The sequence below is a fragment of the Mustela nivalis genome, assembly GCF_964662115.1.
Source record: "Mustela nivalis genome assembly, chromosome: 8".
NCBI classification, from domain to species: Eukaryota; Metazoa; Chordata; class Mammalia; order Carnivora; family Mustelidae; genus Mustela; species Mustela nivalis.
This window is the reverse complement of record NC_139027.1, coordinates 20,732,771-20,746,882: the sequence shown is the minus strand read 5'-3', so window position 1 is coordinate 20,746,882 and position 14,112 is coordinate 20,732,771. Positions and strand designations below refer to the sequence as shown.

General features: G+C 48.6%; 1 protein-coding gene and 1 pseudogene across 5 annotated transcripts in view; one reads left to right on the top strand and one right to left on the bottom strand.

The window, feature by feature from the left end:
• Positions 1-14,112, bottom strand: part of LOC309870608 (glucokinase regulatory protein-like) — an 878,156-nt pseudogene that overhangs the window by 310,398 nt on the left and 553,646 nt on the right. The window lies entirely within an intron of this gene.
• PRR30 (proline rich 30) lies at positions 1,045-12,331 on the top strand. Of its 4 annotated transcripts, none has more exons than XM_082745153.1 (3): positions 1,045-1,148; positions 10,157-10,209; positions 10,465-12,331. In XM_082745153.1, exon 3 carries the CDS (start codon positions 10,871-10,873, stop codon positions 12,086-12,088), a length of 1,218 nt encoding a protein of 405 aa, XP_082601279.1. In that variant the 5' UTR covers positions 1,045-1,148; positions 10,157-10,209; positions 10,465-10,870; the 3' UTR covers positions 12,089-12,331. The 4 variants fall into 4 exon arrangements, with proteins under 4 accessions (XP_082601279.1, XP_082601276.1, XP_082601277.1 ...); XM_082745150.1 differs by lacking the exon at positions 1,045-1,148 and adding an exon at positions 9,735-10,013; XM_082745151.1 differs by lacking the exon at positions 1,045-1,148 and adding an exon at positions 9,735-10,057.

Below are 14,112 nucleotides of genomic sequence, written 5' to 3'. Positions count from 1 at the left end.
TGGTTTTGCTCTAGATGCAGAGGATTCAACATACTCTGGATCTGTGGCCACCACGGCCTTCCGCACCCCAGGGCCTCCTGGTGGCCTCCTCCCTCCCATCTGTCCCCTTCCATCCCGTTCCCATTCTTCTTTCCTGTCACCATTTCGAAGTATTTAATGTATGCTCTTTTGCTAGTCTGTGTGGTGGTTTTATTTTTTTTTTTTAAGATTTTATTTATTTATTAGAGAGAGATCACAAGTAGGCAGAGAGGCAGGCAGAGAGGGAAGAAGGGAAGCAGGCTCCCCCCCGGACCCTGGGATCATGACCTGACCTGAAGGCAGAGGCTTAACCCACTGAGCCACTCAGGTGCCCCTATCTACATGCTTCTTATAAATATAGAGACTTGGTTTTTTTCCAGCAGGGAGCCTCATTCGGGGCTTGATCTCAGGACACTGGGATCATGACCTGAGCAGAAGGCAGAGGCTTTAACCCACTGAGCCACCTGGGCGCCCCTGTGTGGTGGTTTTAAAATGTGTACACAAATTCTTTGATACTTCTCTTTTCAAAAGGTGGAGACTAATTGCCCCTCCCCGTGACTGTGGGCCAGACTTAGCAACTTGCTCCTAGCAGACAAAACATGTCAGGGGCGCCTGGGTGGCTTGGTGGGTTAAACGTCTGCCTTCCGCTCAGGTCCTGATCCCAGGTCTCTGGTTGGGCTCTGCGCTCAGCGGGGAGCCTGCTTCTTCTCCCTCTGCCACTCATGCTCTCCCACTCTCTCCCTCTCAAATAAATAAAATCTTTGAAAATTCAAAACAAATAAAATGTGGCAGCAGCGTCAACATGAAGCTTCTGGAACTAGGTTTTAAAGACACGGTAGATTCCTCCTGGGGTCACTCAGTCCCCCAGCTCTAGGGGAAGCCAGTTGCTGTGTGGTGAAGGTACTCCTGTCACCCTGAGGAGAGGCCCAGGTGGTGAGGAGGGGAACCTGCGGCTGTGTGAGTGCGCCTGCTCCGAAAGGATCCCACTCCCTGCCCCGCCTCGTTCAGCCTTCAGAGGAGTGCCACCCGGGTCAACACTTTGAGTGGGATCCATGAGTGTCCTTGAGCCAGAGTCACCCAGCTAAGCTGCTCTTACCCCCGAACTTTCAGATCCACAGAAGCCATGGGAGGTAATGAATGTTTACTGTTGTTTAAGTTTCGGGGTAATTGGGTAAGCAGCAGTAGAGAACTCATGCAACATGTGTTATTCAACCCTGTGCATCGTTGTATGAATAAATGTTAAATTCATGAAAAGGACAACGTGTTTTACATTATGCGTGTATAGTACAGTGTCAGCGACGCGGTAGGTATGACGTGATAAGCTTTACTGTTACCACTTCTGTTCGATCCTGTGGGGTTTTTTTGTTTGTTTGTTTCATAATATTCTGAAGAGTTTATGATAAAGTAGTTTCACAGGCCACAAGAAAGTAGAAGGACTCTGTACATCCTTTCAGGAAACAGGCAGGGAGCTGATAAGGGCCCACATGGGTCTAGGGCCTTGGTGGGCACATTCCCCGGTGGTGGGGGGGGGGCTTCACTTCAGGGATGAGGGGAGGTGCCTGCATCTATGGAGGGGGCAATCCCGTTGGAGTTGCTCCTCTAAGGGGATCCCCAATGGGAGACCCATGGGAGGCACTGGGACAGGGGGCGAGCCCACCATGCCTTGGCCCATAGGTAGGGGAGGACTCCCGTGGCCAGCGGGATATTGGGTTGGGGCCCCCTGCAGTCTTGGCTGTGGCAGCTGCTGCAGAGGCTGCAACGATGCCTCTTCCTTGTGGGGTCATCACCTGTTGGGATGGCCCACCCTTCACCCTCTTGGCCTGGGCAGCAAGTCCTGAAGGAGCCTGGGGTCACTGGAAGCCCAGCAGGGACTCCTGTGCCCACAGCTCTGCCCATCCCTGGGCCTCCCACAGCTCCGCAAGTGGCACTCGGACTCTGTCAGTCAGTATCTTTGGGAGGAGGTCCCTGTACTCTTATTGAGACCAGGATTCCCCCTGAGTTAATCGACTGAGTATTGCCAGAGAGCCATCCGTCCAAGAGCCTGCATGGGGCTCTGAAGCCCCACATGCCCAACATCACCGGGTATTAACCAGATTCCCGTTTTTACGGTTTTATGGTTGGATAGCTATAAAGAGCTGTTCAAATTTGCCTTTATCTGATAACTGACAAGCTCAGGCATCCTTTGTGTGTGGTGCTTGGTGGGAGAATGCATTTCATTTTTCTCCATATAGGGAGACTGTTTTCCCATCTTCATCTGCTGAACAGTCCATTCTCTCTCCCCGCTCAGTTGCAGCCTCCACGTTATCATATAATAAGTTCCCATCTTTACATGTAGATCAATGTCTGAGTTCTCTATTCTGTCCTGCTAATCTTTTCTTTTCTTTCTTACTTTTTTTTTTTTTTTTTTTTTTTTAGGTTTTATTTGACAGAGAGAGAGAGACTACGGAAAAGGGAACACAAGTAGGGGGAGTGGGAAGAAACAGGCTTCCCACTGAGCAGGGAGCCCAATGCAGGGCTTGATCCCAGTACCCTGGGATGAGAATCTGAGCCAAAGGCAGACACTTAATGACTAAGCCACCCAGGCAGCCCATGACCTTTTTGTCTGTGTTTGAGTGAGTAACACTGCTTTTATGGCTATGACTTTGTAACATGTCTTTTTATTTGGTAAGATAACACTCCCCCTCTTTACTCTTATTTTTCAAGGTTCACTTAGTTATTTTTGGACACTCACTTTTTCATTTAGATTTTAGAGAAAATTCGCTAGATTCTTAAAAAATTCAATTGGAATTTTGATTAGGGTTTTATTGAATGCATGGATTGATTTGGGGAGAGTTGTCATCTTTATAGTTTTGAGTCAAATATTTCAAGAACATGAAATGTCTCATTTTATTTTAAACATCTTTTATATCCTTTATTAATTGTATAGTTTATCCCACGAATGTCTGTGTATTCTTGCATCTGTGAAATGATTCACAGTTTTGTTGAACTAAATAATTCATAGTTTTTATAATGCTCTTACTCATTCTGTGTTCTAGTTGATGATGGCTTCTATACAGAAATGCTAGCAAATTTTTAATTTGTCTTAAATCCAGTAAACTTGCTGAACTTTCTTTCTTTCTTTTTTTTTTTAAGATTTTATTTATTTATTTGACAGACAGGGATCATAAGTAGGCAGAGAAGCAGGCAGAGAGAGAGGAATGGAAGCAGGCTCCCCGCCAAGCAGAGAGCCAGATGCGGGCTCCATCCCAGGACCCTGGGATCATGACCTGATCTGAAGGCAGAGGCTTTAACCCACTGAGCCACCCAGGCACCCCAAACTTTCTTATTAGTCTTAAAACTGTTGCTGCCATTGATTTTTCTAAGTAGATAAAAGAAATCACCATTTTATTTCTTCCTTTTCAATCTTTGTATTTGTTTCTTCTTCTTTCCTTAGGGTGTTGACTTGTGTTTTTGTTACTCTGTTAATCAGAAGTAGTGATAACAGGCACCTTTTTTCCTCTAACCCTATGTAGAATGTATCTAGAATTTCACCATTAAGCATAATATTTGTTGTAGGTTTTTGATATATAAGCTTTATCAAGTTAAGGATGTATCCATCTAGTCCTTGTTTGCTAAGAGGTTTTTGGTATTTTTTCAAATTGTAAGTGGGTGTAGAACTTTATCAAATGCTTTCTCTGCATCAACTGAAATACAATCATGATTTTTCTCCCTCAGTGCATTAGTATGTTAAATTATTTTGTTGTATTTTCTGATGATAAGTGTCATTGCTTGTGATTAACATTTAAAATACACTCTCTGATTCGTATAGTTAATATGTTGTTTAGCATTTTGTAACCATCTCAAAAGTGAAATGAGATTCTAATTTTCTTTTCTTTTAAAAAAATTTTATTTGTTTATTTGACACAGAGAAAGAGATCACAAGTAGGCAGAGAGGCAGGCAGAGAGAGAGAGGGGAAGCAGGCTGCCTGTTGAGCAGAGAGGACCCTGAAATTATGACCTGAGCCAAAGGCGGGGGCTTAACCCACTGAGCCACCCAGGCGCCCTCTAATTTTCTTCCCTCTAACTGTCATTGTTTGGTTTGGGGATCAAGGTCTCACTAACCTCATAAAATGAGCGGGGGAGTTCTCACTCTTCTACTTTCTGAAAGAACTTTTTACATAAGATAGAAATCAACCCTTTTTTGAAGTATGGTGAGACTTAATTATAAAGCCCCCAGGTCTAGTTTTCCTTTGGTGAAGAGGAGAAGAAATGTTAAAGAAAGGGAAGAAATTTCACCTCAATTTCTTTGGCTTCTTATTGATGTATTGGAATGCCTTGTTTCTTCTTATCAATACTTAGTATTTTATATTTTCCATGAATTAAGCAATTTCATTCAGGAATTCCAATACTTTAGTGTACAAAATGCTCTTAGAAATATGTTTCCAGGAGCAACTGGGTGGCTCAGTGGGTTAAGGCCTCTGCCTTAGGCTTAGGTCGTGATCCCAGGGTTTTGGGATTGAGCCCCATGTCGGGTCTCTGCTCAGTAGGAGCCTGCTTCTCCCTCTCTCTCTCTGCCTGCCTCTCTTTCTACTTGTGACCTCTGCCTGTCAAAATAAATAAAAATCTTTAAAAAAATTTTAAAAATAAACATTTATTGTCATTTAAAAAAAGAAAGAAAGAAAGAAAGAAAGAAAGAAAGAAAGAAAAAAATATGTTTCCAGGGATGCCTGGGTGGCTCAGTCAGTTAAGTCGCTGCCTTAGGCTCAGGACATGATCCCAGGGTCCTAGGATCGAGTCCCACATCGGGCTCCTTGCTCAGTGGGAAGTCTGCTTCTTTCTCTGCCTCTGCCTGCCACTCTGCCTGCTTGTGCCTGCTTGTGATTGCGCGCTCTCTCTCTCTGACAAATAAATAAATATGATCTTTAAAATAAAAAAAAGTCTTAAAAAAAAAAAAAAGAAATAAGTTTCCAGGGATGCCTGGGTGGCTCAGTGGGTTAAGCCTCTGCCTTTGGCTCAGGTCATGATTTCAGGGTCTTGGGATTGAGCCCTGCATGGGCTCTCTGCTCAGCGGGGAGCCTGCTTCTTCCTCTCTCTCTGCCTGCCTCTCTACCCAGCTGTGATCTCTGTCTGTCAAATAAATAAAATCTTTTTTTAAAAAAAGTAGTACGTCTCCAAAGAAATGAGAAAAAGCAAAAGTCCTATCCAGCAGAAATTTTCTTTCAAAAACCTAGGCATTTCTCAGCCTTGAGAAAAACAGTGTAGAACTCTGAGAATGGCCAGGCGGTTTGCCCAGGAACAACACTTGGCCCACAAAAGGGGTACGGCCTTGGATCTCTGGTAAAAGCCCAAAGTTCCAGTAACTTTAATAGGCCAGCAGTTCTGTGGCTGGACTGGCAAGATGAAGACTGATTTGGGGGCACCTGAGTGGCTCAGTCAGTTAACTTCTGACTCTTTTTTTTTTTTAAGATTTTATTTACTTATTTGACAGACAGAGATCACAAGCAGGCAGAGAGGCAGACAGAGAAAGAGAGGGGGAAGTAGGCTCCCTGCTGAGCAGAAAGCTCCATGCCCGCTAGATCCCAGGACCCCGGGATCATGACCTAAGCCGAAGGCAGAGGCTTTAATCCACTGAGCCACCCAGGCGCCCCTAGTGTCCAACTCTTGATTTTGGCTCAGGTCATGATTTCAGAGTCATGCAATCAAACCCCAAGCTGGGCTTCCTACTGAGCATGGAACCAGTTAAGATTCTCCTTCTCTCTCTCTTTATCCGCCCAATCCCCGCCCCTGCTCATGTGCTCTCTCTCGCTCTCTCTCTCTCTCAAAAGAAGAAGAAGGAGGAGAAGGAGGAGAAACATGTTTACGGGAATCACAGCCTGTTTGGGGGCAGACATCATTCTAATCTTGAGAGAACTGCCCATCAGGACCTTAGGACAGAAGAATGGCATTTTGAAGGGTAGAGCAAAAATGTGTTTTTCAGACATAACAGGACTGTCTTTTGTCCTCCCATATAAGTGTATATAGCTACCCTGATGGTATTAGATGCCAACCTTTCAGTGATGAGCTAAAAGTCAACTGGGGCTCCCATCCCAAGATCCTCAGACCAGGTTCAAAGGGTCACCCACAGAAAACTCTAGGGAGCTGATGGGTCAGTCCAGAGTTTCTTGCATTCTGACCATCTGTGAGATGAAGGGTGGCCCATGGAATGAATGGTGGGTATTCCCAGGCTTTCAGTTCAATATTCTATCTCAATTAGGTTGTTGCTAAGGCAGACCTCTTCCAGAAGCTTCCATCTGAAACTTAATCAGGTCAGAGCCAAAGTCAGACTTCAAGGGGGAATCCAAGGAAACCCTTGCCAGATGATAAATGGGCATCATCACTTTCCTTCCAGAGGCACTTACCTATCAGAGAAAGAGGGAGATCTGACTCCAGCTTTTCTGAGCCTTGGCAGGACACAGAGTAGGAAGGAAGAAAGTATTAAAGCCACACTCACAGCCCTGTGGAAAGGGATCTCTTTTACCAAGTGCCTTTTCAGAGTTAGGTGACTGGGCCACACTCAGGGAGCTCCTCCACCTGAAGGCTCAGTCCTCAGACGGACCGCAAGGTCATGGTCAGATGAATCGGGGACTCTCAGGCTATCACCTCGGTGTTGCGTCCACAGCAGGGATGTGGTCTACAAAGGAAAACTTACACAGTGAAAAACAGTGTCCACAAAGCCCCAAGAGGTGAACCGAGGAAAGAGTGAGACTGATGTACAAGGTCAGGGGACGCTTCCTAGGCCAGAAGGCGCAGAGGCCATTTCTAGCACTCTGTCATCTTCAAGCTGATCTTCAGGGCAGTGGGGTTCTGCATGGCGAAGCTTGTCTCCATGGGTCAGGTCCACGCCGTGCCTGGCTATCTCTGTGGCACGGTACTACCTAGACGCAGGTGTGTGGGTGGCTCTGTGACTTTCTAGAACTTTCTAAAACTTTGTCGATGCTATATGCTTCATCTCCAGCGGCCAGGCCATGGATACAGCAGGGTGGGTCCCAGCACACTCGTCTGAGTGGGCTTCATGGAGCACGCGGGCAGCACATGGGTGAAAGTCCAGTTTCTCTATCATGTATTGGTTTTTGAAGTTGGTCTGGGACCTCTAGTTCTCGGGCTGAACACAGGCACAGTCCCGGGAACTAGCCTAACTCATAGAAGCTGGGCCTCATGAGTTCTCCCTTGGCCTCTAGTGCTGATGACGGGTTCTCCTCTTCCTGGGATTTGTTTCAGCACGGTGCCATCAGCCTCCTCTTTCGCAGGTTGTGCGGAAATCCAGACACAGTCTCGTTTGGGTGGGATTGGCTCTCAGGAAGGTATAGAGAGGAAGTGGCTGTAGAGGAGGATCACCTTCCCCTCAGAACTTGAGCCCCATCTCACAGGTGCTATTATTTACACTTGGAACAACGACTCTTGGATACCGAAGAGAGTCCCTTTGAAAAAGATCCTTCTGCTCAAGATCCTTCTGCCAGGCAGTGAGACGAGTGGGAGGGAGCAAAAGCAACCTTCTTCCTACCCTTCTAGAAGAGTCACTCACAACTCTCCTAGTCCCTCGAGTATTACAGAAGTGTCCTAGAAGTTTCACTACTGCTATGGGATCCCTCTTTTCTTATTTTTAATTCATTATGTCTTTAAATGCTTTCTCTTTTTTATTTTTGTTCTGCATTTTATTTGCACCCAATTATTTATTCTTTTTTAAAAAAATATTTTATTTGTTTATTTGACAGACAGAGATCACAAGTAGGCAGAGAGGCAGGCAGAGAGAGAGAGAGAGGAGGAAGCAGGCTCTCTGCTCAGCAGAGATGCGGGGCTCCATCCCAGGACCCTGGGATCATGACCTGAGCCGAAGGCAGAGGTTTTAACCCACTGAGCCACCCAGGCACCCCCTGTCTTGGTTTTAGTACTAAAAGTCTCATGTCCCATGAAACCCCTCAGTCCCTATGGCTGGATCTCAACTTACCTATTTCCTCCTTCCTAAAGCTGATGTGCCAGAGATTTTGCCTGGTTTTCCTTTCCTACCCCCTACATTTTCGTAAGTATCCTTCTCTCACTTTATACAAGCCATGACTCTTACTCATTCCTAAATTTATTACAACTTGCCCTGGAGTGAAAAAACCTCCGGGGCACCTGAAGAAAAAAAAAAAAAGACAATAAATATATATTTTTAAGAATTCATTTATTTGAGAGAGAGAGCATAAGGAGGTAATGGGAGGAGAGGCAGAGGGACAAGCAGACTCCCATTGAGCAGAGAGCCCAATGTGGGGCTTGATCCCAGGACCCTGAGGTCACGACCTGAGCCAAAGGCAGACACTTAACTGACTGAGCCACCCAGGTGCCCTGACAGTTAGAAATATCGATAATGGGCACCGTCTCCTTTAATATAGGAATCTTAGCTCCTTGGAAGGGCATCTCATCTTTCAGTCACATATTGTGATGGTTAATTTTAAGTGTTAACTTGACTGGGCCTCGGGGGGCCATATATTGAGTTAAACATTATTTTGGGTGTGTCTGTGAGGGTGTTTCTGGATGAGGTTAATATCTGAATTGGTAAACTGAGTGAAGCAACTTGCCTCCCTAACGTGGGCAAGCCTCATCTAGTCACGGAAGGCCTGAGTAGAACCAAAAAGGCAGAGTAAGGGAGACTTCACTCTCGTTGCCTGATTATCTTCAAGCTGGGGCATTGGTTTTCTCTTGCCTTTGGACTCAGATTTGCACTGGAATGGACACCATTGGCTCTATTCATTCTCAGGCCTTTGGACTTGGGCTGGAATGATGCCGTTAGCTCTCCAGGTATCTAGTGTGCTAACTGCAGACCTTCGGACTGGTCAGCCTCCATACACACAGGATCCAATTCCTTTGTTTTTTAATTTTTAAAAAATTTTGTTTAAGGATTTTATTTATTTGACACAGGGAGAGAGATCACAAGTAGGCAGAGAGCAGGCAGAGGGGGAGGGAGAAGCCCAGCTGAGCAGAGAGCCCGATGCGGGGCTCAATCCCAGGACCCTGAGATCATAATCCGAGGCGAAAGCAGAGGCTTAACCCACTGAGCCACCCAGGTGCCCCAGGATCCAATTTCTTGTAATCAATCTCTGTCTGTCTATTTATCGATCACTATTCATAAGTATACACAACCATATGTCACTAAGAATAGACAACTTAAATGAAATGAATACTTTTTCGGAAAGACACCAATAGGATATAGCTCTATCATTTCTCTCTCTAGATATAGACGCCATCATAAAGAAAAGCATGCTTAGATATAAATAATAGTTGCCCTTAACCTGTGAGTAAACTGGAAAACAGTGAATTGACACTTTAAATGGGTGGATGGTATGGTATGTGAATTATACTCCCTAAAGCTGTTGAGAAAATAGTTATTAAAACCTAGAACTGTAGCCCAAGTGTGGAAATGGTATAGAACGTGAGCCACTGCTCAGAGAGCAAAAGGAAACAAGACCTTGCAGACAAAGGCCAGCTGAGAGAGGCCGTGTGGTTGGTGAGAACCCGGGATGTGGGGGGCGCTGGGAACTGTGAACTATACGGGCAGGGAGGAGGGGAAGGTTTGGTCCTGATGGGGAGGCTGAGTGCCCCCAAGGAATTAGGTCTGCTTTAGTTTTGTCAAGGGCCAGCCTTTGGGTGATCTCTGAAAGAAGGTCCTAGAGCTTGAGGCGGAGAGTGTATTATGTCAGCACCTGACCTTTATGACATCGGCGCTCAGTGCCAGGGAGAGCTGCCCCCAGGGAACGGGGCTCATAGTTCCCAAGGGGGGCGGCAACGCCGCCCCTTACACAAAGTTCAGTCTCCCAGAAGGTCCCACCAGCCAGCCCCAGGGCTGCTGCTGCTGCTCCTGATTCTGCTGCTGGGCGTGCTGAGGGCCCGGCAGAGGCAGAGGACATCAGCATCAGGGGCGACAAGGAGTCAGGGAGACCGGAGGGGCAGGAAATGAGGATGCTGGCCGAGTCCCTGACTCAGATTGAGGGGAGCAAAAATCGGTAACGGAAGACCTCCGCCTGGCCGAAGGACCACCGAGGGCAAGGTTCAGACAGAAATCGGGGTCAAAGTGAGTTTAGGGTGACAGATGCTGTAGACAGAGGGTGTGTCGCCACCATTTTGTGACGCTTCCTCTCTCTTCCAGGTTCCTCATTGCTGAAGTGCCTTGTGAAACCCAGCCCAGAGGAACCCTCCCTGGTAAGAGCTCGCAGCACCAGAACCCCCCAACTTCTAGTCCTATCTCCGTGGCCATCCTCCAGCTCCCTCCTCTGACGCCAATTGACCTCCCACCCCCATCCCTTTCCTCCTCACCTCTCACCTTCCCTGGAGCATTTTGCCAGCTCTTCTGACCCCAAAGGTGACGTGGATTTAGGGTCTTGGTAAATCATTTTTTTCAGAGCCAGAAGTGGACCAATTCTCCCAATATCTTAGATTCTGTTTCTTTCTCTACAGGTCCGATGGACTGTGTCTTTGTCCCCAGCGCACCCAAATTACGGCTGCGGATCCTCAGCTAACAAGAGGCTGCTCTGGTTCTCCATCCCTACACATCCCTCACCGATGGCTGATGGCCAAGTGAGAGGCCAAGTTTAGACCCAAACTCTGGCCCATACACTTAGAGAGCCTAGTGCTGCGGGGCGGGGTGTCTCCTTGTCTTGCCACCGACAGCTGCACCAGCGCCAGGCTGGAGCCACCCACGCTTGCACACAGAAGGCCCTGATTTCTCAGCCAACTCTGGCCTCAGAGACACTGGCCCTGACTCTGCCAGGTCTCTCCTCTCCGGTCTCGAGGCACCACCACCACCAGCAGCCCCTCCCCCCTCCCCCGGGCCCCGCCCCGCATCCTTTCTGAACTCAAGGCAATGGAGCCTCAAAATAACGACCAGGTGCTGCTCCAGAACGCAGAGGACCCTGGGCGCCCCCCTCTGGGCCCCTCCCAACTTGAGGACTCCCCATCCAGCTACCCCCAGCCTCTGTCTCCCCAGCGAAGCCCCCCCCTCTCCTACTCCCCTTGCTCCCCGGGCACCCCACAGTCCCACTCTCCTGGCTCCCGTTTCTACTCTTCTGACTCCAATTCAGACTTTATCCTACACCCTCACTCTTCCTCTCCCCCAAGTTCCCCCAGCTTCTTTCATCAGAATTACCTCTCTCTCTCCCTCCCACCCTCTTCCCCTCCCTCCCCTGGGCTGTACCCCTCCCCGGCTCACACCCATTCCTCCTCTCCCTCTCAGCCCCAGAACACCCCTCTCCCCCACACTCAGTGTCAGCCTCCCTCCCCCCCAGGAGACTGCCCTAGCTCCACTGTCACTTCCCCATCCCCCAGCCTACCTTCTGGTGGTGTCCACTCAAACAGGCAGGTGTGGCCCCGGGATCAGTACAGGGACACCAGGTCCCCTGGGCTGGTGGGGGAATGCGTGGCAAGCGAGAAGGACCCTGCGGAGTTCAGGGACCCAGGAGCCCTGGCCCAGGCCCTGGTGGCCCATCTGGGGCACCGCCGCATTGCTCGAGACCTGCAGCTACTGCTTTTGCAGCGTATGTGGCTGGGCAGACCTGGCCCGGCCCCCATTGTAGAATATCCCATATGCCTGGTGTGCCTCAAGCCCCGCAGCCCCTCTTGCCCCATCCCCAGGTACAGGACTGGTCCCCGGCTGCTTGCCTTCCCCCAGCTACTGCCCTGTGCACAAGGCCAGGAATCCGGACCACTCCGCATAGGCATTGGTTTTGGGCTCCGCCTGCCTCGGGGCCAGGCCAGGGCCTTGCACCTGTTGCCCGAAAGAAGGCCAGAGGCAGCAGGGCCTCAGGGCAAGGCTGCTCAGGCCCATGGACATCAAACCCAGGCGTCCCTGGCTCCGGCAGCTCAAGCACCAGTGGCTCAGGAGCAGGCAGGTCCAGCCCAGGGCACAGCCTCCCAGACCGCCAGCCTCAGATCTGCAGGCCTCCAGTCACCAAACTCTACATGCTTTTCGGAGCCTCAGCCTCAGGCACCCAAACAGGCCACTGTCTGCCCGAAACCCACGCCTTCCTCTACGCCCAAGAGGCCAGTCTCTCCAGAACCCATTCTCCGAAAGTCACCAGCCTAGTTCCAGATCCGAGAAGGCTCTCTGGAGTATCTCCTCTGAACCCTGCTGTCCCCACCAGGCCCCAGATGTTGGGGAGCCCCCGAGACACCCTGAAGGGCTGGCTGGCAGGAGGTCAGGTGTGTTCTCCACCCTTGAACCCTGGGAGCCCTCTATGGAATCTGCTCTCTCCTGGCTGAAGAGGATGAAGAGCACCTTAGACCCCATTCAGCCTCTAGCGTGTCAATAAAAGCCTGACCCTGAAAACGTGTGTTAGTGTCTGATGTGGAAATGTCGGGGTTTGGAGAGAACAGTCAAGAAAGAATTTTTTTTTTTTATAGATTTCATTTATGTACTTGACAGACAGAGGTCACAAGTAGAGAGGCAGGCAGAGAGAGAGAGAGGAAGCAGGCTCCCCATGGAGCAGGGAGCCCGATGTGGGGCTCGATCCCACGACCCTGGGATTGTGACCCGAGTCGAAGGCAGAGGCTTTAACCCACTGAGCCACCCAGGTGCCCACGAAAGAATTTTTGAGACGTCTTTGGCGCAAAAAGGTGTTTGTTTTTTTTTTAAAGAAATGATTAAAAACAATTTTTTTTTTATTTAAGAGAGAGAGTGTTCCAAAAGTTGGTTTTATTAAAGCATGGGCACAGAGGGCTGCCTGGGTGGCTCAGTCAGTTAGGCGGCTGCCTTGGGCTCAGGTCATTATCCCTGGGTCCTGGGGTCCATGCCCCACTCAGGATCCCTTCTTGGTGGGAAGCCTGCTTCTCCCTCTCCCACACCCCTGCTTGTGTTCCCATTCTCTCTGTCAGATAAATAAACAAAATCTGTTAAAAAGTGTGGGGGGACGGGACCCATGGGCAGAAAGAGCTGCACTCGAGTTGTGAGGAGTGGCTGGTTATATATACTTTCAAGTTGGGAGGAGGTTAGATAAAGTGTGAGTCTCTAAGAAATTTTGGAAGCAAGGTTTCCAGGACCTTGAAGGGGCTAGCTATTTTTGGGAAAAGGTGGTTTCTTACTGTCTAATACGTTTGTCATGAGACCCTTCAGATGTTATTAGTGGGCCAAATGCTTGGGGGATGATTGCTAACATGTATCTTGGGGGTAGAGATGAAAGAAGTTTCCAAAGGAATTTTTTTATGTTAAAGGAGACTTACAGGATCCTAGAGGTTGAGATAATGTTAAGCTAATGTTCCCTTTTGCCTCTAGCTAAGTATTAACACTGAGGCAGTTGAGTGTCTAGAGGAAGGTCACCGCCTGTCTCAAGGACTTGTCAATGGGCTGGCTGTTAAGTTCTAAAGAAATATAATTTTTTCTCTCGCCTTTGTTTCCCACATTGATGGAGGATAATCAGAAGAAAGGCAGGCAGGGGTAAGAGCCCCCTTACTCTCTGTTCGTCCTAAGAGAAAACTACCCTTAAAAGGAAAAAGACCCCATCCTGTTATTCTAGGCTTTACGAAGTGGCCCAGCTTTAAGTCTTCCTACTGGGAGGATTTACAACTTGTATGTGACAGAAAGTAAAGGAATGGCCTTGGGTGTCATGACCCAGGCCTATGGTGGGGTGGGGAGGAGCAGTTCAACAGTCAGTGGGATATTTAAGCTAAGAGCTCAATCCAGTGGCCTGTGGCTGGACAGCATGCCTTAAGGCAATGGCAGCACTGCCTCTTGATCCCTGAGGCTACTATGAAATACCACCCTGGAAGGAGCCCTCCACCCTCTCCCACGTGAACAATTACCTGATAGGTAGAGGAGCGTGTGGACAAAAACTTGATTGGATGACAGGTACATGGAGGGTTAATCAGATTAAAAGAGCCCACACCAAAGCGCCCGTAAAAACCCCTAGATTTAACCGCCAAATTGGCAACGCTCTCGGGTCCCGTCAGGAATCCCTCGGGATCCCTCGGGATCTCTATAATATCGGTCAATAAACTTTGCTTTGCTGCCCACCACTCTTCGTCTGGCCTACCTCTGGCCTACCTCTTCATTCTCTGAAGACACGGTGTGACCAAGAACTCTGGGCACTAAAGGAAAAATCCTGCCACAATCTT

Excerpts from the sequence above, each read along its gene's own strand:
- PRR30 (XM_082745153.1), top strand. The coding sequence starts at position 10,871 with ATGGAGCCTCAAAATAACGACCAGGTGCTGCTCCAGAACGCAGAGGAC.